At 46.8% G+C, this 25,498-nt stretch overlaps 1 protein-coding gene and 1 long non-coding RNA gene across 8 annotated transcripts; one reads left to right on the forward strand and one right to left on the reverse strand.

Moving 5' to 3' along the window:
- Window positions 1-3,229: 3,229 nt before the first annotated feature.
- Window positions 3,230-13,771, reverse strand: IRX4 (iroquois homeobox 4). 7 transcript variants are annotated; one of them, XM_032119651.1, is made up of 7 exons: window positions 13,010-13,771; window positions 12,415-12,522; window positions 7,787-7,945; window positions 6,627-6,878; window positions 5,973-6,079; window positions 4,700-5,043; window positions 3,230-4,527 (listed from the first exon to the last, which is right to left on the reverse strand). In XM_032119651.1, the coding sequence occupies exons 3-7, from the start codon at window positions 7,829-7,831 to the stop codon at window positions 3,755-3,757; spliced, it is 1,521 nt and encodes a 506-aa protein (XP_031975542.1). In that variant the 5' UTR covers window positions 7,832-7,945; window positions 12,415-12,522; window positions 13,010-13,771; the 3' UTR covers window positions 3,230-3,754. The 7 variants fall into 7 exon arrangements, with proteins under 7 accessions (XP_031975542.1, XP_031975533.1, XP_031975550.1 ...); XM_032119642.1 differs by having other exon boundaries at window positions 12,415-12,611; XM_032119659.1 differs by having other exon boundaries at window positions 7,787-7,852; window positions 12,415-13,771.
- A 3,091-nt stretch (window positions 13,772-16,862) lies between these two features.
- LOC116449159 lies at window positions 16,863-22,315 on the forward strand. The gene is made up of 3 exons (XR_004242263.1): window positions 16,863-16,949; window positions 19,982-21,078; window positions 21,977-22,315. It is a non-coding gene; the product is annotated as an uncharacterized LOC116449159 (long non-coding RNA).
- The last annotated feature ends 3,183 nt before the right edge of the window (window positions 22,316-25,498 follow it).

Raw genomic sequence — 25,498 nt, forward strand, 5'->3', positions numbered from 1 at the left:
CAGGAGACAATCATTTTAAATCTTAATTGGCTGCCTTTTAAATATCATTTAAGGTCTCATTTTCTCTGCCTCTCTCTCCCTAGTTAAGAAGGTGTTGTGTCAAAGTCTATTACCTTGCTGGACGTCTCGCCTCTAAGTTTTTTTAAAAAAATAGAACCATCAGCAGAGGTTTGAGAGGTCGATAAAGCTTTTAGATTTGGAGATGTTTTCAGGGAGCCCATTTCCTGCGGCTAAGAGTTGTTAATGGAGCTTAAGGAATTATCTTATGACTCGGGCTGGGAGAGCCGTATATTTCTTCGCTCCTGTTCCCTTGTCGAGGCTGAATATGCTCCTGTCAAACTCGCTTAATGAAAAGTAACGCGTCGCTGATTACAGTTTTATTTGGGCTCTATGTAAAAAGCACTGTTAATTTAGCATCCCCTCCTTTGTGTGTTTGAATTTGCCATGGCTGAATGATTTAGAGTCTCTCAGTTTCAAGAGGTTTCTCTATGATTTTTTTCCCCTCCTCTTTCTTTCTCAGTCTGCCTTTATATTTCTGCTTTGTACAGATATACAAGCTGCACGGCTTTCCCTTTCAGCCCTGCAGCTTCCTCTAAAGCAGCGGAACCAGATCTTTGACTTGTGCTATTGAATCATAAGGCAAAATTAATTTCTCACACTCTTTTGTTCATATTAAAAAAAAAAAAAAGCAAAACAACCAAACAACAAGAACCCTTTTGAAAGACCTCTGCATTTCATGGCTGATCTTATGACAAGTCATGCGGTTCGTGTATTAAAGCAAGAAACTGTTTTCCCTCCCCCTTAATTGATACAGTCTCCTCTCAGGATGGGCAGTGTTTTGGTGTGAGCACACACAGACACAGACAGATTTACCAGACCCGAGATACGGCTGGTCCCCTGGTCTGGAGAGCCCTGCTCTTGTTATACAGCAGTCATAAACTTATTCAAACTTGTTTTATAACAACAATAACGCGAAAATGAAGGGATATAGTGTTGATCCGCTTTTCTTTTGGCTTCTGGTATTTCAGTGTGTGTGTGTTTTGCCCACAGTTGTATCACCTTCATTTTAAGTCCGGAGGAGGGGAGGAGGGGGAGAGAGGGGAGGATGTTGCCTCCCAAACAACGGGATGTCCAAATTGAATCCTGGACCTAGCCAAAGCCGGCCAGCAATGACTTGTGAAATTACTTATATCGGTTTGCAGGGTCACCCGCCGAGAGCCAGCCCAGGGCGGCCGGCGGGGGCCGGCGCTCCGCAAAGTCAGGGAGCTTTTCAGGCTGAGAGAGATTTTTGGCTGCACGGTGGACGAGACCTCTCCTTGCACGCAGACACACAGAGTCCACACACACACACGGCTGTCGCTGTGTTAGGAGAAAGAATGGAGTCCTCTTCCACTCCACAGAGCCTCTGTCGCATGGAAACCGAAGCCCATCGGGAGCCCCCGTGTCCCCTCCAGTCCCTGCACATCCAGCAAGGCTGGCACACACAAACCTCCCTGCTTTAACATCACCCTCGCAGCAGTCAGAGGGGTTTATGCCCCATCCCGCTTGACTCTACCAACGGTTCAAGGGCTGCCCGAACACTCGCCTTTCTCCCCTTCCCTCTCCCTCGCCTCCTTCATCCCCATCTCTTTAGTTTGGCTGAAAATAATTTGCTTTGTCTAAAGGGTTTCAGAGGCAAAGCTCGCCGGCCGCCCCGGCTGCATTAAAATTCGTGCCGGCCCAGCCTTTAGCTCAGATCGCGGCTCCCCCGAGACTCCACTTTCGCTATTACTGTCAAGTACCCTTGACTCTTTATTTTTGCCCTTTTATCTATTACAACTAATTCAAGTTCTTTTGCCCTTTTCAGTTTAAGACGTGGGCTTTCTGTAAAGCCTCCCCCTGCCACCGAGCTCTCCGGGTGCAGAGCCTTTAGAAATTGAGGGGTTTACTGTCAAAATGAAAATTTCACTTCAAATTATCTCGGCTGATGCACGTTTTCCAGGCCGGGGGCTCCTGTCTGAGCCTTTTGACAGCCAGATCAGCAGAGGGGTTCAGTGATCTCGATAATATCATCCAAGAGAGCGAAAGTCAATACAATGACAGGGAATATGACTGGATACAATCCAATTACGGCTGCTCGCAGAGAGGGGAAGGGCTTGATCTGATCTCCGCACCTGGATTCCTTTATTCAGTCCTTGCACTAACAGGTCTCACTAGAAACTTCGCAGGTTGGAGTATGTTATATTTTGGCTGAGTGTTGTCTCGGTTGCGTTTACAGTTGCCTTTAAATATTTTCCCCCTTTATTGTATTCTTATTTATTTATTTATTGTGGAGGGAGGTGGACTGGCGGGGAGCCGCTGGAGTGGGATGGGCGAGAATGCTGGGAAGCAAGGAAGGCTCTTCTCCTTGTCCCGACGTCAGCTTGGTCCTTCGGGTGCTCTCGGTCTTCCCCCGCAGCGCCGGGCGCCGAAGCTCAGGGGTTTTAGGCCGGTCCGGGTAAGCCGGGATCTGTTATTGCCTCGCAGTTTCTTTTCCAGCAGTTCTCCCTGTCTCCAGGTCCGGGGATCAGTAAAGTTTGTTCCCGTTCCGGGGAAGGAAATGAAATCTTTTAAGCGCCTGTTATCTAAGTGGTAAATTGGCTGCGAGTGCTCCTGAATCACACGTCGAGAGCGCTCTTCCTCCCTCTCTGTTTTTGTTGGCTGCACTCTATTTAATGTCAAAACGGTAAAGCATCTGTACTGAAGTGCTGAAATATTCATGGCGGATCAGCGATTCTCCGCACTGGCAGAGGAGCTGGAAAGCTAAAACGGTTCTTTAAAAGATCAAATTTTCCGTGTGAATCAATTGCTCCGCGCACGGCGGAGGCGACGCCGCGGCAGAGTCCGGCCCTTGGGGGCCGACGCCCGCCCGCCCGCAGCTCGGGAAGGAGGGGAGGGGGAAGGGGGGATGCTCCCGGCCCCGCCGGGCCTCGGCGGGCAGCCGGCGCCCCGCTGCCGGCCCGGGCGGTGGCCGAAGCCCGGCTCTGCCCTGCGAAGGCCCGGCCGGCGCGGAGCGCAGCCCAGCATCCCTCCTGTGCGCAGCGTGCCTCCCGTGGGTGCGTCCTCAGTCCCGCGGCAGCGCTGCGCTGAGCCTCTCTTCCCCTCTCCCGACAGCCTGTTGACAGTCCTTGGAATTACCTGGACCGGCTCCGAGGGGGAATTTGAAACACAGAAGTTGTTTGTTGCCCAATGCAAAACGCCACCACTTGTGTTACCTCTGAAACAGACAATTTATTGGAGTGAGCATACCTTTTAATATTTTTTTTTTGTCAAGATAAATTTGTGCAGTAGGTGTAAACTTAGTAGAAGTGCTGTTTGTGAATTATATGCTAACAAGGAAATCAGGAGGAAAAACTCTCGAAAAGTCTTTATAACTAATGTCGGCATGCCTTAAATTAAATCTGAATTAAAATTTCCCGTTTGTAAACTTTCGGATGTAAACTTTTTAAGTAGGTCTACACTATAGTACGTGCTTTTTGGACATGGAATTAAATAACTTTCACGACATTGATCCCTTAAAGTCGCAGCCAGGAGAAAATGTTCAGAACAGCAATGAGCAAAGTCTTTCCGTTGAACTGAGCAAACTGAACTTTAAATCCTGGTTTATGTTGTTTGTTTAAAAAAAAAAAAAAAAGGAAGAAAAAGTTTTATATTTAAATTTAAACTCTTGCAAGTCTCTTTTCAGTGTAGCTGACTCTTTAAGCGTTAGAAAGTCTTTTGCCCCTCGGCGGGCCTGTTAGGAACAAAACATTTTGCTTCCTGATTTGGGAAACGCCAGAAACTCTTTGTTTGAGTCATGGTGGGCCAGGTTTGAGAGCTGCCCCTTGAGCACGTTGGCGCCGTTCCCCACCGCGCGTCCCAAGGCGCCCGTTTCCAGAATGGCTCCTTTGGTGGTAGCCCAGGAAACTGTTGTGTTGCTCAGGGCTTGGTTTAAAGTACTGTGCCTGAACAGGGGGTCGTGAAACACCCCGTCCACCCAGTTCCTGAGGTTGGTGACCGGCGAATCCTGGTGCCTGTCGATGACGCTGACCGGGGCGGGAGCGGCGGCGGCGACCGAGCCCCCCGGCCGTTTCAGCATGCAGGAGGGGTACTCGGCCTGGTTGAGGGAGGTGGCAGTGTGCGCCAGGGACCAAATCCTGGGCTTCGCCTCCAGCAGCTGCTGCCCCTGCTGGAAGCACATCTTGGACTCGCAGCCGCGCTGCCGAGCGCCCAGCGGGTCGGGGCCGCACTCCTCCGCCGCCGTCTTCAGGCAGCTCCGCGCCCGCTCTGCCGCCGCCGCCGCCGCCTCCTCCTCCTCCTCCTCCCCGGCGGCGGCCGGCGGCGGCATCTTGGCGGGGGGCTCGGCGGCCCGCGGCGGGTGGCTGCCGCCCGGGAGCGGGAGCGGGTGCGGATGCGGGAGCGTGTGCGGGAAGGGCCGCCTCAGCTCGCACTCCGAGCTCTCCGACTCGGCGGCGTCCAAGTCCTCCAGGTCGCTGAGCTCCAGCTCCTTCTCTTCCTTGCCCGTGGGTTCTGCGGGGCGGGGGCGGGGGAAGGGACAGCAAAAACAAGACACACGGTCACTGTCGGCGCCGCGCTGCCCCGCGGCCGCCCCCACCAGCGAGGCCCGCGGCCGCCCCCACCAGCGAGGCCCGCCCCGGGGGCGAGCTGCCGGCCGAGCCCCCGCGGCCGAATCGCTAAGTGCCTGGTTTTAGCAGGGTACCCTCGGCTTTCCCGCTCTTCATCGCCTCTTCCTGCGAACCCTCCTCCTCCTCCTCCTCCTCCTCTTCCTCATAGGGCCGCTTCTCGTCAGAGCACTTGTTCCGCGGGGGCCAGGTCATCTTGTTCTCCTTCTTGAGCCGCCGGCGGGCGTTGGCGAACCAGGTGGAGACCTGGGTGAGGGTCATCTTGGTGATGATGGCCAGCATGATCTTCTCGCCCTTGGTGGGGTAGGGGTTCTTGCGATGTTCCTGCAGCCAGGCCTTCAGCGTGCTGGTCGTCTCTCGGGTGGCGTTTTTTCTCCGCGTCCCGCCGTCCATCGTCCCGTACCTGCAGGCACAGGGGAGCCCCCGGGATGTGACACCGCGCTCTCGCCCCCCGCGGACCTGCCCGACGCGGGGTCCCAGAGCCCCGTCCCCAGCCGCTTGCCTGCGGCATCCCCCGGAGGGCGGCTGGACCGGAGAGGAGGGAGATGGATGAGGACAGCTCAGCTTTATGAGGGAGACCAGCCTTGAGAATTCAGGCCAAAGAAGGAAAGCAAGAAGGAAAGGTTCAGCTAGCAGCAGCAGCGGGCAATGCAAATTCCCGCTCTGCCTTGGCGGTGGTGGCAGAAAGAGGGAAGGAACCGCCTGTTTTTATTTACGGTAAAGTCAATGTCAACATTTCGGGCAGCAGGGAAATCCTAGCAGATTGCAAAGTCACAAATATACCACTTCCCTCTCGTTTCATTAGTCGTCCCCAAACAGAATTCGTCTGGGTGACCCCAGGGTGTAAGTGTTAATAGAAATATATTTCCTCTTACTCCTTTTATTAGTAATCTCCTCTACCCTTTTGTTCCTGAAATTGTAGGAACCTAACGCAGATGACACTGGGCTGCGACTGAATATTTAATGCACATCCTCCAGGAAAGGTCACCGGCGCCCAATGGGCCTCTGAGCTGGGAACGGTGTGTAAGGGGGTTTGCGCTGGTTTGAAACTAATAAATATATACACGGGATGCCCAAGCCTGACTCCGCGCAGGAAAAGATAATTACCGCCCCTGTTAAGAGGGATCGCCCCCCGCGCTACCGCCCGCCCGGGGGGCGGAGGACCCCGTGTCGATGTGGGGAAGGGGAGGCGACATGGCTGGGGCCGGGAGATGCTGAGCGGCGAGGAGGCAGGTTGGCGGGGTTGGCGGGGCGGGGCGGGGAGGCGATGGCGGGGAGGCGGTGGCGGGGGTGGAGGGCAGCGAGCGGGGCCGGGCTGGGGATGGCGCTTACCTGTCGTACTGGTACTGGCTGAGGGTGTGATCGTAGGGGTAGTAGGCAGCCGCCGGGGCAATGCCCGCATGCGCAGAGCCGCTCCCGTCCTTCGCATCCAAACTGTTCTGCAAGAGACACCGCCCGCCGCCCTCAGCCCCCGCCGCCGGGAGAGCCCGGCCCTCGCCGGCACCGCCGCCCGGCTCCCCCGCCCCGCGGCCCGGAGCGGCGCGACGGACCTTCCGAGGGCCCCTCGGCCGCGGCGGCCAGCGACATCAATAGGGACATTAACTGGCGCTGTTACGGTGCAGGGAAAAAAAAAATACTGTATGGGAAGAGCGCATCATTTTTTTTGCAAGACTGGGCTGGGTCTGGGTCGCCCTAAACTGCCCGGCAGGCCGGGCCCTCCGCACTCGGCCACCAGCTCGTCAGGCGCCACTTTTAATTGCGTTACCGTGAGGAGCAAGCGCCGGGCTGGAACAGCTGCTGACCGCGGGGCTGGACGCGGGGAGCGCCGTGCTGCACTGAGGGGAGGAGGAGAAGCGCCCGGGGCTGCCCCCGCCCGGGGAGGGGGTCCCGCCGAGAGGCCTCCGCCCCCGGGGGCACGGGGGGAGCGCAGGGCCGGCGGGCGGGAGGGAGGGAGGGAGGGAGCGAGCATCCCCCGGGGCGGCTTACCAAGGAGTAGAAGGCGGGAGCCTCGGTGCCGTAGGTCACGTAGTTTCCATAGCCCTGGGGCCCGGCGTAGGGCCCGCCGTAGACCCCCAGGGCGGCGGCGGAGTTGAGCTCGTGTCGGGCGGTAGCGAGCAGGCGGCTCTCGTACACCGGGCAGTACACGGGGGTCTGGGCGGAGGCGGCCGCCCCCGTCTCAGCCAGAGTCCGGCTGCTGGACTCGCAGCAGGTTGTCAGGGAGTTGGTGCTCATCAGGAACTGGAGGGAAAGAGAGCGGCGCTGAGCACGGGGGGGAACTTCCCAAAGTATAACCAAATTTGGGTTCGGTTGTTTTTAGATTGTATGGGTTTGGTGGGTTTTTGTTTGGGTTTGGTTTGGGTTTTTTTTTTCAAATCAGGTCGTAGCTTTGGGGTGTCGCCCGCCCTTCTCCCTCCCCTTCCGTATTTTACTTCAATCGTTATAGAAACGCTCTAGAGAAGAGCAGAGGTGCAAGTATTTTATCAGTTTTTAAGACGAGTCAACAACAACAACAACCGAACGCCCCGTGCCTGTGGGTGTTTAATCCTCTATAATACATTCCTCAGGCCCTTTGCATTTAAAAGCTAACTTTTCCTGGGGTGTTTTCACAAGATTGGTGTTTACACCGTTTTCTCTTCTTGCAGCACAATGATTCCCATCTGCGTTTTTAAACGTTTTTTTCGAAGTCATTCATGCATATTTATTTTGACTGCAGGTTTGTAGCAGCCACGCACACATCTGTTATTGACCTGCTGGTTTAGAATATCCCATTCTGTTTCTACGGGCCGGACCTCCATACGTCCGTGTTTAATTGGTAAACTGTGAATTTAATCGTGAAAGAGAAAAAAAAGGGGAGGGGTGCAGGTGGGGGTTGGGGGATCTCTAGCCCCCCTTCTCACCCCTCTCATCTCTGTAATCCTCTCCCACGCGTCTTAATCACCCCCAAACACCCTAAATCCCGCGTGTTTCTTCCCATTTTAAAATTGGTGCCCGCCACAGAACTTGGGCATCTTGGAAAGCTGCGGAGCGAGCATCGGCTTTGCCGCTAACGCATGCGGGAGAGGATCGCTGCCGCCCTCATCCCGGACGCAAGGCATCGATAAGGACTGAAATTCAATCAATTAATGTTGGTAGGCAAAAAGTCTTACCTGGGGTGCAGAGGAGTAAGGGTAGCCAAACTGAGGATAGGACATGGTACAGAGGCTCCCAGTTATCTAGAAACAAGGCGAGACGTCTGATCTGCACGCTATTGCAGCCTGGCTGTGCTCTGTTGTACCAATTGATTGGTAACCACAGGTCCCTAGATGCTTATAGGACGAAGCAGAAAACCACATTTAATTTATTTACATGAAAACTTAAACTTTTTTTTAAATTATGTACGGCGATTTTAGCACCTTCCCCGCTACAGCTACGACACAGAAATAATTGTTACATGTAGGCTCCAAGGCTGGCAAAGGTGACGGCAAAAATAAATACTTTGCACCCGGGGAAAAATAAAAGGTGGAAAGAAGAAAAGTGATACAAATGCATCAGCTCACAAGCATGTTGTTTTAAAAGAGCCGAGCCCCTGACGTCACGCAAAACCTACTCAAATTAACCTGCCTGTAAGTTTAACACTCATTTTCGGGAACCTTTCCCCTGGCATGGAAAATAGACTCTCCAGCACGGCCTTCAGCCTGCATAACAGGGGCGAAAGTTTGGGAAGCTCTCCGGTAGCGGCAACGCCTGCTTGCAACACGTATATATTTCTGCGGGCAAGGGAAGGAAATGAATGTTTTTAATCTGAAGGATCAATGTTGTATCAGCTATTTTCCCCACCCTCCTTAGTCACTGAAAGGCTAGTAAGCACTTTTAATTAGAAATTAATTAATGAGCAGCTGCTTCTTCCCACCCCACAGTAATAATTAGTCTCAATTACAAACAAGACATATGAAGGGACACACGACTGAGTCTTCATTTAAGATTTAATCAACAGTTAAAATTAGCGCTAACGCTGACAATAAAGCACATGATAAGCACTTCTGCTTTTCTTTTCGGCTTTTATTTCAGGCGTGTGGTTACAGGTCGAAAACCCTACAAGCGTTTTCCGAGGAATGATGGAAAAGATGTGACTTTTCAGGTTTAAACGACTTTGATCCCATCTCAAACTTCCAACATCCTCTTCTACCCAACCCATCCCACCGCTGCTATCAGCCTCCCTACCCTCTGGGGGTCTGGGACCCGCCCCCCCACAAGCAGGCAGCAACCCCCCTCTGCTTCACGCTCGGAGGGAGCAGGTACCGGGTCGTCGGGGGAAGATGCTGGCAGCCCCAGCGCCTCTCCCCCGACGGCCGGTACCACCGAGGCAGGGCAAGCAGGCAGCCCCCGGGAGGATGGAGGAAGCGGAGGAGTCAGCTCCGAGGCTGAAGCTGGGCTGCTGGTGCAGTCGAACGCTGCTCCATGGTGTGCAGACTTGCTCAGAGAGATTCCTGGGTTCAGACATGTGAATAGCCCCAGGGTCACACTCTAATTAATGATGATATTCTCTTCTTCTCCCCAGCTGGAAGACTGCCTCCCAGAAACGAATCTGCCCACACTGACAGCTCGATTGAGGGTGATTGATGACTATCTGGAGACCACAGTACACATAATATAATATCTGCTGCGTAATTGCTTTAATTTACAGATGAAAATACTAGTTCTCAGATTGAGTTAGACTACAACGAGAGGCGTTTTATGGCGCTTTAGAGTGTTTGCAAATAAAAGATATCAGATACAGTACATGCAAATTATCCTGACAGCTCAGTATCTGTAGCCGGGAGAAACATATAAAGAAAGGGAATCAAATGACATAAATAATCGGTTTGGAATTCTGTATTGATTTTTGGATGGGAAGAAAGTGCCTTTTCTTTCCTCACCTGAAATGCTAATTTCTTTTTATTTCTGAGAATATGAATAACTTTGCCATTGGGTTTCTTTTATAGAAGCGCTTCTCTATTCCTCCTCCTGCATTATACCCCGGTGCTGCCAAGGTATAATGATACTTTTAGTGACTCTTTACCAGCAGCTTCCTTCTGTGCGGCGTGCTGACGGACTATTGCATTGTTTGGGAGGAAAAGACACCCAGTATTTACACAATGGTCTGCACGCAGTCTTCTGTGCTGCTCCCTCTGCCTCCTGTGCCCATTGCGCTGGGGGATGTTTGTTTAAGCTCCGGAATAAAACTCACCGGTGCTAGGGAAGAAAATAGTTGCACTTATCTCTCAAGAGCGGCTTGGTGTAAAGCACTATAATTAGCTGGGAGAGCTGGAGGACTGCCTGAAGAAGTCCGAAGTCCTCCCAGTTTTCCAGGCTACAGTTTGGGAAATGTCCTGGTGTCCTGGTCTTTTTTTTTTTTTTTTTTTTTTTTTGGTGTGTTTTTTTCCCCCCACTGCAGATGTCAACTCCGCAGTGGCCCAGAGTACACTACAGGTTTTGATATTTAGATGAGTCTATTAAACTTTAAAATACAAGGAGAAATTCAATATTTATAGTCCTTGTCTATTTATATATCACAGTTGTCTTTCACTGCGCCATGCAAATACTCTGGTGCTCATTTTCACACTGAACTTTCCTGTATTAATCATGATAATTATTTGTCATTTTTCTTTGCAGCCTGCCTGCTCTATTACTTTACCCCCGGTCAACTTTGTGTCAGTTCCAATCTGTATTCCCTAGAAAGCAGTCATTAAAAAAACCCCACCAAAACAAACAAACAAAAAGAAAAAGCAACAAAAAACCTTAATAACCTTAAACACTTAAACGCTGAAAGCTGACATTACGTCCTCCCCCACTGTTGATGTCTTGTTTCACTTACAGTCTACAAATAATGGCCCTTTGTTGATAACAAACTCAACACAATTATATTTCATCTTGAATTTTGGTGCCAGAGCACAAACATGCATTAAGCCCCACAATGATTTAAAATAACCTTTGTGGTTCTTGCACATAAACAACGTAACACTGTTCAAATCCAAGCAAAGGCGCTTAATGCTGTGGGCGATATCCTTAGGCATTTGGAAAATGCAAGTCTTTGCTGTGTAATAAAAATTGATCCTCGTCAAAGCCCCTTTCCTGTACAAAGCAGTTAACAGCTTTCGAGAAAGAAACACACACACTGCTTTCTCCAAAGTTTGAGCAAGGAAACCCATCACGATCAATAGGACATGCTGGAGAGTTCCCTTCTGGTCAGAACCAGCCTGCACACTCAGGCGAGCAGGTATTTCCCATCCAAAGCCCAACCAGGTCTCTCTCCCAGCGTTATGAGCTTTTCCTCTGAGAATCTGGAGCCAATGCTCATACAAGTTTTATTGTAAAAACATGGAATGAGAATGAAACCCTGTGATCCTGGAACAGGCCACAGCAGGTAAAACAGAACCTCTTCAGGACTCAGGCTTTGATGGACGTCTTCAGGGACATGATCTAGAGGCAGTTAATGCAGCTACACTTACTATCTGCGTTTTCATCGCCTTCTCTTTTGGAGGGGTTACTGCCACTCCTGGAAATATTTCAGCAACGGAATTTGCTTATGGGCTAAACAGACTTTAGCAAGCTCTTTCAGTCAAGCTTACTTTGTTTTCATGTTACAGACTTAAAGCAACATTGACACTGCCTGACAAACACTGTGAAGCTCTACATCTTGCCCATTTGGAATCTGACATGGAACCCGGGGCAGCTTACAACATTTTCAAGTAGGTTAGCTCCCATAAACTTGCTATTGACAGTAAATATTTTTTTTTCCTGAGCCAATTTGAGGTGTAACTGCACCTCCTGCACTTTGAATCGAACGAGCCGATGCTGCCGACCTGCACAAACCCATGCCATGGCTTGGAATTGGCAGAGCCATGATGACCAACAGAACAGTTGCGTAAGAAGGCGCTGCTAATTAATTTACTCATTTTACAGCTACATGTAAAATCAGTTGTTCAAAGCTATCCATTTGAATGCTTTCATTTTGTAAATCTTCAATCCTCTTGGCAAACAATCTAGATTAAAGCAAAAAGGCCTCACATGCTCATTCTCTTCTTTGTATTTATTAACTTTTCACACTTAAGAACTAGAGCCAACACTTTCCCTCTCTCTCTCTCTCTCTCTCTTACATGCACACATGCACACACACAAAACTTTTCAGCAAGAGAAGCAAATGCTATGACCTGGGCAGCTCTCTATGGCTATAGATGGACCCTACAACATGCCCACATTTACCTGCTCAGTGCAGAGCATTGCAACTATGCTTTCACTAGCAAAGCAAAGATTGTATAAAATTTCCTTGCTCAGCTCCTGAACCCCCAGTGCTGCAGACCCGAAGGCATTCAGATGCCACCACTTTTGAGCTCTCTGGCAGCCGATATCTTCAACTTACTTCTCTGCGAATGTAAAACTTTCCTACTTGCAAGGTCAGGTTCTGTGTCTTTTAAAGTTCGCCTTAAAATCCAAAAAGTTTGACTCGGTACCTTACCTTAGCGCTCGCTGAATATCATATCCACACCCCCTTCCCAAGAAATAACACACATCTGTTAAAATACATTTACCCTCTGTCCTAGGTAAAGATTGCACAAAGCCAAATGATTCATCACGGATAGTTTCTCTTCCCTCCAGCAGTTCGTTTTCAGCTGCCTTGCTGCTAAAGCAGGCTCCGAAGGAGAAGGGGGGGCGGGGGGGGTAAGCCCCACCGCTCCCCTCCACCCCCCGCTTCCATAGAGACACACACGCACACACATACACACAAGCATCACCACCAAAAGAAGAAATTTTTTACCTGCGATCACGCCCGGCTTCGGCTAAAACCTGGTAGCGATGGCTGTGCCATGGCAGGGTTTCTCTCCTCTGGTCTGCGCTGGCTGGCGTGGCAGGGAGCTGCGGGGAGCTAACGCAGGCATGTCTCAGTGCGCGGTACCTGCGCGGCGCGGCACGGAGCCTTCGGTCCCCAGGCGCCACAGCCACTTCACTAACCCCCTGTACCAGAGTGACGCTCAAGTGAATAGTTCCACTGATCACACTCTTTCCTACTGATTAACACTTTCCAACACGACCAGACACTCCACTTCCAACTTTTCCCGTTTTAAAACAGAAGCAGCCAGCACCGCTTGCTTCCACGGGTTATAAAAGCCATCTGGGGCGTGGGGGACACCATAATTAATAGCAGGTTAGTAAAATTAGTGCTGCCACTCCAATTGTTGTCCTTGTTGCCAACAATAATTGCATTGATTCTGGAAGAACACGAATGTCCTCCATTTAACCTAATGATCTGCGGGTTGCACACGCTGTACGGCAGCCGCGGCGGTGATTAACTGCGCGCACCTCCAAACTATCATTTATCTCCGCGAGTCAAGACTGAAAGGCGCTAAACTTACAGGCAACTCTCCCTGTCTCTCTCGCCGTCTTTGTTTCCCTCCCGCTGGAGGAGGCGGGCTGGGACGTCGGCGTAGCCCTGCGCGCAGGAGACGGGCACCTGTACCTGTCCCCTCGGCCGCCTCGGCTTTATTCATAGCCCGGGGGCAGCGCGGCGGAGCCGGGCTCCGCGGAGCTGCCGGGGACTGCCTGGGCCAGCGCCCCCCGGCCGCGGGGAGGGGGCAAGGGGGGGCGGCGCGGCAGAGCCCGGCACCGAGGACCCGCTCCCTGCAGCGCCCCCGGGCCGGCTACGCCGTCGCTGCCCGCCCTGGGCGCAGCCCCACAGGGGATGCCCGGGCACCGGGGGCTTCCTCCGGGGCGGAGGTTGGGGGGCTACCGAGCGGGGAGGGGGAGCAGGCTCCGACGGTAGCCGAAAGCAGGTCGGGGCAGCAGCCCTTGCTCCCGCTTGTCCTCCGTCCTCCTGCTCCCGGCCCTCCGTCCGGCCGTCCGTCCCGCCCGGTCTCCGCCGCAGGCTGCCACCGCCGCCGCCGCTGCCGCTCTCTCCTGCGGAGAAGTTACGCGGGCCCGAGGCTGGGCGAGCCGGCAGCCAGCTGCCAGTCCGAAAAGCCTTTCCCGCTGTGCAGCCTCCCGCCACCCTCCCTCAGTCCCGGGCGCCCAGGGCCGCTTCGGGCTCCGGCCCGGTGTCCGGGGCCACGCAGCGCCCGGGATCCCCGCGGGAGCCTGTGCATGACAAGTTCTACCGCGCGCTCGGTACTTTCTTTTCTTAATTGTTTGTTCAGCAGGAAAAGGGACAAATCGGGATTGACAGAAGGGGGAGGAGGGATCAATATCATTCCTGTTTAAAGGCGTGAGCCTGGGCAGACGTCTCAATAAGACAGAGGAAGAGAAAAAGAGAGTATAATATCCTACCTAATTAAGCGAAGACAAAGAGGTGTGGGGAGAAAGGTTCAGGAGAGGTGGGGTGGCAATGGGAATTTTTAATCCGGTGTCTTCCCACAGTAACCACCAAGGCTGAACAGTAACGTTAATAGGGAACATCTGTACATCGACAGATTTATTCTTGCCAGGGTTCTTTCATGCCTGTGTCATTTGCATGGCCCCGTGCTCGTAGTGTTCGACACACGCTGCACCTTGTAGTGCAATGACAGGGTAAATCTGATGAATGCTGAAACTAGGAAATCCTCTTCTCTTTCCCCTTTCTCCCTCCTCGGATTGCCCTTGGAGCTTTCAAGGCGGGGAAACCTCAGGGAGAAAGAAAACGTGAGCCTTCTCCCCATCTGCACTTGTAAACAGAAAGCCAGTCATGCCACGACCCTTTGCATTTTAAAGCGGAGTAACAAACCCCCAGAGACGTGGATGCCCTGGTTGCCCGCCCAGGGCTGCCTCCCCGCCGGCGGGACGAGGGCTCTGCGATGCCCCCTGGGAGCACAGGAGGCGTGTGTGCCGTCCTCGTCCCGGCACTGCGGGTCTGGACTTTTCCTCCCTTCCACCGGGGAGCCTGTCCCTCTGGCGCTACCCCCGGGCTCCCGCCCCGGGCTCCCTCGGAGCCCGGCCGACTGGCCCGGGGCAGCGTCCTGCCCGTGCGGGGGCAGCCGCCGCCGTCCCCCGGGGACCCCGTCCAGCCGCCTGCCTGCCCGGCCGAGCCCGTGTTTTACAGAGCGGGGTGACACCATCCAGAGCCTGGAGGTGACACCTACCCTTCGGCGCTAATGTCCTTTGAGGGGACCGGGACCTCTCAATGTCTTCCTCCAACCCTTTCCCGATCCCGGCACCGGGTGCTCGGCCAGAGGCTACCTCTGCTTTTCCCGACAGCAGAGTTACAGGGGGGGAGCTCCAGTGGTGAGGGGCTGGGGAGTTGCTGGATTCAGCTGCCTCTCTGCCCTGAAATATGATGTTCAAGGGCAGAAGACATGGTTCAAAGAATATTTTTTTTATATTAACAGCTACCACCAGTAACAGTACATTAATATGTGTCTTTTGTAATATAATAACCTCAGGTCCCTGAGATCAACAACGAGATTAATTATTTCAGTGATGCTTAAAGGAAGTGAGCAGACTCGAGTCTGTCTTTTGCAATTTGCTCATGTCGACCTGCATACCTTGGAAATTGCCATCCATTGCCGCTCCGACCTACGTAGCAAAAAGCACAGTGGCCTTCTGTCAGAAGCTGGCCTAGCCAGGCAGGAGGGCAACCAGACTAAGTGGAGCTGGAATCCCAGTAGACATGCATGCAGGTCAACCATAGTGACATGATGGACACTGAGGGAACACTGGCCACTGATAAATCTGGGAAGATGCTTGCAACAGGAGCAAATGCTTTTGGGCAGCACTCCCGAAAAACCATGGGCCAGAGTCCATGGCTGGAATGGTGTTTGTAGATCTTGTTTCATGTAATTCGTAATGTTAGGTTGTCTTTCTGGTTTTTTATTTTTGTTTAAATGACCAATAATGCTAAGGTTTCAACCATTTTTAATGTTTAAGCTATTAAAAGGTGCTCTTTTCACTGTAGAAGTGTTGTGGGTCCTGTCTATCCTGGTATTCTTTGGCATTCTTTCTCATTTTTGTATCTAGAGCAATGCCCTCTCTGCTGTGAAAAGGCCATTATTAAATGATACCAAGTGGTTAAAACCCTTGATTTTCCATGTCATTAGACAAACAGCTCTGGTGATAGCAACACATATTTCCATTCAGAAAGAGAATATAATTTAATTTTCAGTGTCAATTCCTTCAACACTATGGCTGTATTTTGAAGACCTACTTTCTAAGATATCAGATGGGAGAAAACAGAAGCTCGATCTCTTACTTTTTTGGCCTTTATTTTCCTGTAGAGGTTACTAAATCACACCTAGTCAAGGAATAATATACTAATGCATGTGTCATAACTCATGTTCACTATGAAGGTCCTAGAAACACATTAGCTTAATCATGAAACCTCTGAGATAATTTACTTAACTAGAATAATTTCACAGGAAAGCCAATATAATTCAGAATGCAGTAAATACATGGATAGAAATCAGATTTTCACTGAAACTATTTTTGTCCTCATCCGATTTGGGTGCCAAGTTATATGGTAGCCTCAGAGTAGCAAGGTTTATCTTAATTTGCAGGGATCCATACAGGTACATTTCTTTTCCTTTTCTCACATTAAATTCATTATGTGATGTTCAAAAGACTGATGCACACTAGAAAACCTTTAGGCATTTCTGTGTAACGGGGATGGTTTATTAAAAGGATAGGTTATTACTTTGAACAATGACTTCAGTGTGTACGTTAAAATGTGAAATGTTTATCTGGTACTGGCCTGTATTGGCCACAATCTGTACAACTAGACTTTTATTCATAAATGCATGCCTAAGCTAATAAACCACACTTATTTTCAGGTCCTATGTGGTCATCTGAGGGTCTTTTGTAGTCCACAAAGATTTAGGCTCATGATTATTTTTTCAAGAATTTTCTAAGAAGTATTACCATAATTCCATTTGTGAGCCCATGATTTGAGAAGATATTTATTTTGTGTTAGAAAAAAATTTTGATGATGTTTGAGAAATATCTAAGGTTGTCTTAGTGTTCTCAATATGTGGATGGGTGGAGAGGATTATTTTTTAGCAGGAAAAGAGCATAATTTTATAGACTTAGAAGCAGAACCAAGCCTCTTGGAAGACCCTGAAAGGGCAAGAAGACACCAAGCGAGTCAGTAGCACCAAGTTCTCCTGCCTGCACTGTGTCTTTGCTCGAGCCTGCAGACTTTGGCCAGGTGAGCAGTGCTGCTGAGGTGGAGCTCCAGGGAAGCAGTACAGCAATGAGCTCCTTCCTCCATGTTACACAACCGGAGAGACGTGGGCCGGGGTGCAATCCCACTGATCTTCCTGTGAGTGAGGAGCTCCGCAAAATGCTGCTCGTGAGCGATCACTTCTTGCACAAAAGGGATTACAGAGGAGAACTGTGAGTGCCTCAGAAAACAAAGATGCAATTAAAGCAGCGTTTGTAGTTTTTAGTTCGGGCTATCTTTCAATGCAGGATGAACCATCATTTTTTTTCTGCTAATTATTTTCATTAGCTGTTTTAACTCTTCCTGAGAGTTCTTAATAATTGCTTCAGAGCAGAATGTGTAAAACTGAAAATTATTTATGGCACTGATTAGAACTACAGAATACTAATATGGGTAGTCAGGAATAATTCACCATAGCAGGAAAAGCACTATTTAATTGTTTAATATTGAAGTTTAATTGTGCTTGCATACAATTATCATGTAAATATCACTGTGATCACTTTACGAGGTTATTTCTAAGTGTGCCAAAAATTCTGAAGCAATCTGAAAAGAATTAATTTTTTTCTTACCTCCCTTCACAAGTCTCTCAAGTGCACTATATGTTTTAACTTAAACCAAAATATAGCCAAAGGCAGACAGGAGTTCCAACAGTGACCAGTGTAATACTCACTGTTTTTAATTACTGTAACAATAAATCACACGGGAATGTCCTCCAGGTACTAAATGATTTTCTAAAAACATTTGAGAATATTTTTGAAATTCAATTAATTGAAGGCACCAGATAAAAGGTACACATTCTTAATGGCTATACAATAACCCTAAGGGATGTAACTGAGCTCCAAGCTTAACTTCAAAGTGTGACAGAAATACTTACTGTATTACTTTAAAAGTATTCAGATCAATGAATCAGTTAAAATTACTTATACATTTACCAACCTTTTCATTTTCTTTCTGAATATGATAGAAAGAATTGCTCTCATTTCCCAGGACACAAAAAGCAGTTGAGACCTCTAAAAGAAATTGTAATTAAAGCCAGCCTTCAGTCAAAATTGGTATTATGAATTTTTGGTTGACACGAGATAAAGGGGCCAGCGAAACATAAAAGTGGCTTGATAAAACATGCATTTAGACATTTTATACTGAAAATTAACTGGTTTGTGGAGATATTTCGGGATCTAGGATTAAATCTGTCCTTGTTAAAGCCAGTAAGCATTTTTCTATTGAATTCAACAGAACCGGTGTCACCCTGCAATCTGTACTGTGCACAGCTGTGTGTACCTGACTGGCTCTCTGATTATGGGCCAAATTGGTTCTCTTTTTTCCTTTTTTGTTCCTGCTCCTTGAGTTAATCACACTATCCTGAACACCCACATGGCTTTGCAAGGTGCTGAAGATCTCAAGCAGTCACAGCATGCCTTCAGCTTTTGCGGGTAGCGCTCTGACATAGGATGCCAGCTATTGTTCAGTAGGATCTAACTCCATGAGTAAATACCTTGACATTTGGCCTATAGTTCATAAGCATCTGAGGTTGTTTGAAAAGTGTTTAAACTACCACAATTTTTTGATTTGCATGGTGATTTTACAATGCAGTGTGACTCAACAGCAGGAAAGTGTTAAGAAATATGTGGAGGCTGAACTGTTGATACCAGCCAATTTTTTTTAGCAAGGTGCTCTGTTCAGCAGGAAGGCTCTTCCTTCTGCTCATCAATAGCCATGCACCCAGCCTTGAAAACAGATCATATACCCATGGTCATCATACCACGGGGATAAGGGTTAATGTCTACCCTTTGCAAAATGATTGCTTGTCATAAATATGTGTCCCAGTTAAACTGCACATGTATTATTCCTTAGTGCAGAAAGTTTAGAAATAAGTTTAGAAAGCAGAACCATGCACACATGTACATTCATGCACTTGTATGTACACACACAGAGAGAAATCACGTAGAGAAGTGTCTGTACTGTGAGAAAGGACTATATTCCATGAGGAGGCTGAAAATATTCTACTAAAGACTAATTGCAATATTTTCCAATGGGTACTTATTTTCAATACTCACTGATAATTTTTTTAGTAGCATGCTAACATTTTCTCTATGATTAAAACACATTAAACTGAGACAATAAAAAAGTGACAGCAGAGGTAAATGTATCTTTATCCCTTCTGCTTTTCCCTGAGCATTCAAAATAATAAACATCCTAAGAATCTTTGAGCATTTAATATTGATATTAAATCATGACTGTATAACTATTTTCTATAGCTCCACGCAGTAATTCTGCACCCTGCAAGTGTGAGGTGGGTGGGAGGATCACTGAGCCTTGGAAACATCCGTAGCAGATTGAAGTTACAAAAATACAGTCACTGGCAATACATGTGTTGTATAACAGTTATTTTTAAACCATAATAAATATAATACAACACTAGAACCACCAATAAGGTTCAGGTTTCATCAAAGAACTATGTTTAATATGAGTAATGAAATAGGAAAAACTGTTTTAACCAGGGACTGCAGGCTGTAGAAGACAGTTTGTTATGTTTATTTTGATGGGTAAATACCCATAACACTTGTAACAGACCCACATCCACCAAATTATCACGTATGATTTGCAGCCAGATTAAAGTCAATTCTGTATAAAAAAGCCTGAACTTCCTGTTAAATGTTTGTTCCACCAATTACTCCAAACCACTGCTAAGAAGTATTTAGGAACTTTTCTCTTCTGGAGACTTTGCAGTTAAAAGATTTTTTTCCAGAATAGTTAGGTTGTTTATCTCAAAAGGGCTGTTTGTCTAATCAGGAACACATGGATTTATGAGTATAAACATTTCCACAAAATCTGAGAAACTGTAGAGCATTCCTACATTTCTCCTTCTTCTCCCTCCTGTTTTGAAACTCAATAAATTTTGAATATTTTCTTTCTTTTCTTTTTTAACCTGTGGTGAAATGGTTGGAGTAATATAGAAGAGATGAAGTGAAGAACAAGTCAGAATATTGGCTTCAGATTAAAGCTGCGTAAACCTGGGAAAACTTGTCTAGAAAGTAGAATCATTTCATTGTAAATACATGTCAAACAAGGTTAAATATGGTTCACAAAGGAAAGAGGTATGCTCATAAGTCTAATTTTTAGGTTTGCAAAAAGTCTCTGCAGACAAGATATGAAATGTAGTCATGTTTGTTGCAAGGTGCTGTTTCCTCTGCATTGCATTTTCCAGGTAACACTCCTCCTCTCCCAAGCATCTGATTTCATCACAGGTAGAGCTCAGTCCTAAGGACACAGGCAGTGGGAGATGAAGGATTTCTTCAAAACCCTCATTAGTGTTGAAGGAAGAGCCTGCGTTGGGAGGATGACTCAGTTTCCTGCCTTTGCCCATATCCAGAGGCAGCTGTGGGAGGTGAAAGACAAAGAGCAGACACCTGCAGCTGCACGTGTCCCCAGAGAGCGTGTCCTGTTTGACATTTCAGGCCTTGCACAAGGCTCCCCATCGTGCTCTGCTCCTATGCCAGCCTATCTTTTCAGCTGGAAGCGGAGCAGAGTAGGACAAGAACAGCTTATCCAGGAACCAAGAAAATGCCAGTGACACACTGAAACCCAGCATGGCTGGGGACGTAGTAGAACCAGGAGTGACGCTGGTGGAGCTGGGTACTGCAGCTGCTGCGCATCACCCGGAGGAAACTTCACCTGAGGTGACATAATGGAGACAATGGTCAATGACAGCCCATGGCACCGCAGGCATTTCCAGATGCTCCAAGCTGCAAAAGCATGAACGGATGGCTATCGCCAATTTGGCCAGGTGGCCATGCCAGCTGCTGGCTGCTCGTGGTCAGCCAAATGAAGAAGTCTGAGTGGACAAGCGTGAGAAAATCTGTCCCTCCCATTACCAAAGTGCAGGCACCCTGGGGCTTGTCCAGCCTTGAAAGTGGGAGCTCAGCCGGTCTCTTGCTTTTTTGCCCACTGTCACTTCTAGCTTTAACCAACTATTAAAACCTTGAGCAGCCAAATCTATTTTATGGCTCCCCGTGTGACTATGGCTGGCTTGCAATTTTTCATCGGATTTTCTTACCTAAAGTAAGATAGCCGCCTTACACTGATATGTACAGTAAGATCTCCTAACTCTGTCAGCTCCTGGGCCTCAGACGGTGCTTTCTAGGCTTGCCAAGCATTTGCGATGAGGACTTGCTGGAAACATCAATCCCAGCCGACTGCCCTTTCATGAAACTTAAAAGATTTGAAACATAAAACACCGTGGAGTAAAACCTGAGAAGATCTGAAAAAGAAAAGCTGTAGATAGTTGCCGAAGACTCTGTAAATGTAAGTAGCACTTACTAATCTGAGTTTTTCCTATTTAAAATATTTTATGTGAATTACACTGCTGGGAAAAGGCAGATGGAAGAACTGCAGTCAATCCTGAAATCAGAGAGGGTCACAGGAAGACTGGGAGGGCAGCTTGTTCTTCTGGTCTATGTTATACCGGCCCTTGGGATATGTGTCCCTAAACAGCTTTTTTTTGAGCAAATTGAGAGTCATGTGACTGTAGTTGTTGACCTCTGTGTAGAAGAAGTAACAAAACCAAGGCAATTTTTTTCCTGCCTACTTAATTGACTTTAAAGGATCCTAGATTCAGTAATCACAGATAAATGTATAAGGCTCTCTAACCCGTCATTTTTTTCCTGGAGTTAAAAAGTGCTGTGTCCTGCTAGCTAAACAATCCCCAGCACTGCTCACCTGCAGTTTAGAGAACTTAAACTCACTCAGATCAGCTTTGCGAAGGCACTTCAGAATTACCAAAAGAGACATGCAGGAAATTTATGAATTTATAAAAATGCAGTCATTAAAACTGCAGTTCAGGAGCTCAGTCCCAATTCCCTCATCCTTTTATTTCTTTCTTTCATTGACCCATATGAGTTTCCTCTTGTCTTGCCTTGATTGCACTAAAAATCCACATGAAACTCACTGAGAAACAGGATAATGATAATTTTTTTAAATTTTGAATGCCACTTTTCATTTTTGTAGTTTTGTTATTTGCATGGAAGTGCACATGCCAAGGTAAATTTGTTGAATAATACAATTTAAGATTGAACATTTTATAGATAGAACTAGGGAAAAGAAAGTCAGTTTTAACAATACAAATAAAGAATGTTTCTTGTGTTACACATGAATCATGTAATTAGTGAATTCCATTAAGGATAGTAATTGTTCATTACTTTAGATCTGGAAGCTATTTTGAAATGCTTTGGAAATCTGAATGAGAAGAATATTGTTTATCTTCAAAATCAAGTTCAAAGAACTTACCTTCAAGCAAATGACGGCATTCTCAACTAGGGATGATACTACAGAGTAAGTGCTAGAGGGAACTTAAAGCAGCCTAATATAGAAGCTTGGCTGAAATAAACTTTGAAGACGTTTCCCAGAAGACGATAAAAAAAGGCTTATGGTAAAAAATAGCAAGACAGATGAAGTCCTAGGACATTCACACCAAACACTTCCTTCTTTCTTACATGTGCACTGCAGAACCATGTCCCAGTGCAGCTGAATCCCATCAAAGGTCCTGTAGAAGCCTAATATTTTTCTTTTCCTTGAAAGTAAAGGTTTGTGTTAGGACTATATAGATCTGTGTAAGTGGTACAGATTCTGTGCATGTAACCAATTTGGTTTTGTTTCCTCTACTGGATTTAACTTCACAGAGTTAGCAACGGATGAAATGAGTAAAATTATGTGGCCTGTCCCAAAACACTTTTAAACACATAAACAGCAGTCTGGCTTTTATACCATAATTTATTAGGATTCCAGAGAAGGGCAGTTCTACAGGTAAGTGAAATGCCCAGAATCTTTCCTCACACTTTCAGGATTCTAGTGAAGATGAGATGTTCTGTGGGTAAATAAAATGCCCAGGATCTTTCTTCTTATTTTATCAACCCACAAGATTTGTAAAGACAAAACCCGTCGTGTCGTAGGGCATAAGACAACTGGTGAACTTGAGCTGGGCTAAGAGAGGGTTTTTCAGTCTTCCTCTCAGCAGATGGTATTAGTCGATGTTAGAAATAGGACCCTTGATGGATATGCTGTAGTTCTGTTTCAGAATAGCCATTCCCATGTTTCTTTCAGATCCTGCTTTTCTTCCCCCTTCCTTTACTGCCAAGCTTATCGCAGATATTTACCCCAACACAGCACTCATGGTCTTGTTTTTAATACTTCCATTGAAGGCAGATTTATTTGGACTGCTGTTAACCAGTCTAGAGGAAATTGTCCTTCTGGCAGCAGTATCTCTTTGGGAATCTGTCAGTGTTAATTCTTTCTTTAGCTGTTGAACCAAACCAGGAGTCAAAATACACATTTAGGAACCCAAATAAGTTTTCCAGAGTTTCTGAGCAGCAGCAACTTCCACTCTGGTCAGTCACAGCTGATGCTGAGCATCTCTTTGATTAGGCCACTTTTTTGGAGGAAGCTCTTACATCTTTCGACTACCAAGGGATGGAACTCATTTCCTTATGCCAGCATTTGAAGAAAGGGATGCATAAGTGATGCTTAGGAATGCAATTTCATTTAGAGACTTAACAATTACAAAAGTAAAGTAAGATTTGGTCTTGTAGTAAGGCAGTAGATACAGACAGTAGATATAGAAGCAAAAAACCTCTTGCAGTCTTTGCTGTTGCAGGTAAAACAGCAATTTGTGGCAAAAGATTCAGCTCTAAAGGAGCAGGATAGGAACCTGAACTCAAGTCATCTGTGACTCTGATTGAACATGTGCCACTAATGTCCCTCAGCCAAAATACTCAGATTTCAGTTCCAAGGTGGAAATTGTACAGGTTTTTTTTTTTTTTAGCATAGTGGAAACCTTGAGAGTAGAGGTAGAACTGAACTGGTCCCTTCAGGGAACTTTTCACTTAAATCCACATAAATGCAGCCTGATTTTCAACAGTTATATTGAGCACTCTGTAAGAATCTGTAGGGTCTGGACAGGGACAGAAGAAAGGTAGACTGGAGAGCTGTGTGGCAGAAGGGTTCTCTATTCTGAAATCCAGAAATAATAGAGGAATTACATGTAGGGGAAATATAAAGGAAAGACTATTTTTCACCTCAGTCTTTGAACACACTGATCTAAAAGTTTTCGAATACAACTGATTTAAAAGCAATTTAAATGAATTAACCTTTTACAGAAATTCTCAGAAAATTTTAATCATTCCTTGAAAATATAGTCTGCCCTAAAATGAAAGAAACCTGCCCTAAGCTGAAAGAAACCTGCCATCAAACTGAGAGCAAACCTGGTTGCAGTTACTAAAAACTGACATTGTTGCAAAAGCTTCAAAAATTAGAAATACCTAGTATGTAGACAGAAAAAAAAATCCTTTAACACTTGTATCTAGTAGCAAATTAGATTAGGTTAATGATATGCTAGAAGATATGATAGAAGACCAAAAAATAGAAATTGCTTTATTGTCTAACATTTGGTCTCTCTGTCATTATGTTCTCTGAATCTTTGTTGTTTATCCAAATCTTTAGATAAAGATCTATTTGCACATTTCGGAGATAACAGAGAACTCCTAGAAGGGAGGTCAAGAAAACCTCTCAAGTCCTTACTGCAAATTAGGTTTTTTGCTTGTTTGTTTATTTGTTTGTTCGTTTAATAAGTCCTAGTAGCATGGACTGTATCTATACCAGCCTGGCAAATAGACCAGATAAAAGAAACTTCATACTGCTTTCCCTTGAACTTAGATTCTTTGATCCATGATTTGTATAAATAAGACAGAGGCTTCCTCTCAACTGCTGACCCAGGCATTGTTATCTACCATTTGGTTATGTAGTCTGTGACCATTAGAGTTTGATTTCTGTAGGCACAGATATACCATTCTACAGATTCCAGTTTCTTTGTGTAGAAGAATTATTATTTCCTGCTTCTTTAATTTCCTTCTTGTATAGTCTGTTATGTTCCAAATCTATGGATTACATTACCGTGTGTGTAATGTTCACAATACTATTTTAATTTTCACAATACTATTTTATCTTACTATTTTAGTTGGTTACTAGCAGTATTAAACCAGTTTTGCAAAAATAAAGAATGTTCTTTACTTTAAAATTGCAAGAGAAAAGAAAAGCCTTTGAATAGCTTTAAATCCAATTAAATGTGAATAATTGTTCTTTGGAAATTCTCATTAGCAATTCCTAATATCAAATGGGGTCTGTATTTTATAAAATTTCAACACTAAGAATATTTAGCTCCTAAAAATCTGTCTGGGGACTACAACAGACATACGGTCCTTTTTGGGCAGGAGAACGTTCAGTTCCAATACTGGATTATGGTTTATTATCTTGCCCAGAACTGCTACCACCAAAAGCAGAAAGTTGTTCAATAAAATTTTGATAAGCTATTCCACATTTTGGGCACTAATTCTCTGTTCATTGGGTGACATAAACAGTCATAAACAGTTCCCAAACTGGCTCTGTCCGTTGTGATAGGAAGAACACATTCCACGTGGTGCAGTTGAGGATTGTTTTGTCAGCATAGCTTGCCTCCTTTGGCAGTCGAAACAGACCCTGCAATCAAGACTTCCTTTTCATCAGGGTCTGTGGATTCCTTACAATCTTGAAGAACCATCAGGCTAACCTTCTCTTGTTCACCACCCCCTTCCTGGTCAGCAGTGTTTGTCCTTTCTTTGGAAGTCATTATTCTGAGACTCTTGCTGTCCTTTGAACAGACTGCTTAGGAAACTGTTCCCTGGGCCTTCTGTATTTG

The sequence above is a fragment of the Corvus moneduloides genome, chromosome 1, assembly GCF_009650955.1.
Source record: "Corvus moneduloides isolate bCorMon1 chromosome 1, bCorMon1.pri, whole genome shotgun sequence".
Classification (NCBI taxonomy): Eukaryota; Metazoa; Chordata; class Aves; order Passeriformes; family Corvidae; genus Corvus; species Corvus moneduloides.

Excerpts from the sequence above, each read along its gene's own strand:
- IRX4 (XM_032119651.1), bottom strand. The coding sequence starts at position 7,831 with ATGTCCTATCCTCAGTTTGGCTACCCTTACTCCTCTGCACCCCAG. Across the intron at positions 6,879-7,786 it reads CTTACTCCTCTGCACCCCAG|TTCCTGATGAGCACCAACTC; the intron begins GTAAGACTTTTT and ends CTTTCCCTCCAG. Across the intron at positions 6,080-6,626 it reads CTCCCGCCTTCTACTCCTTG|AACAGTTTGGATGCGAAGGA; the intron begins GTAAGCCGCCCC and ends TGTCTCTTGCAG.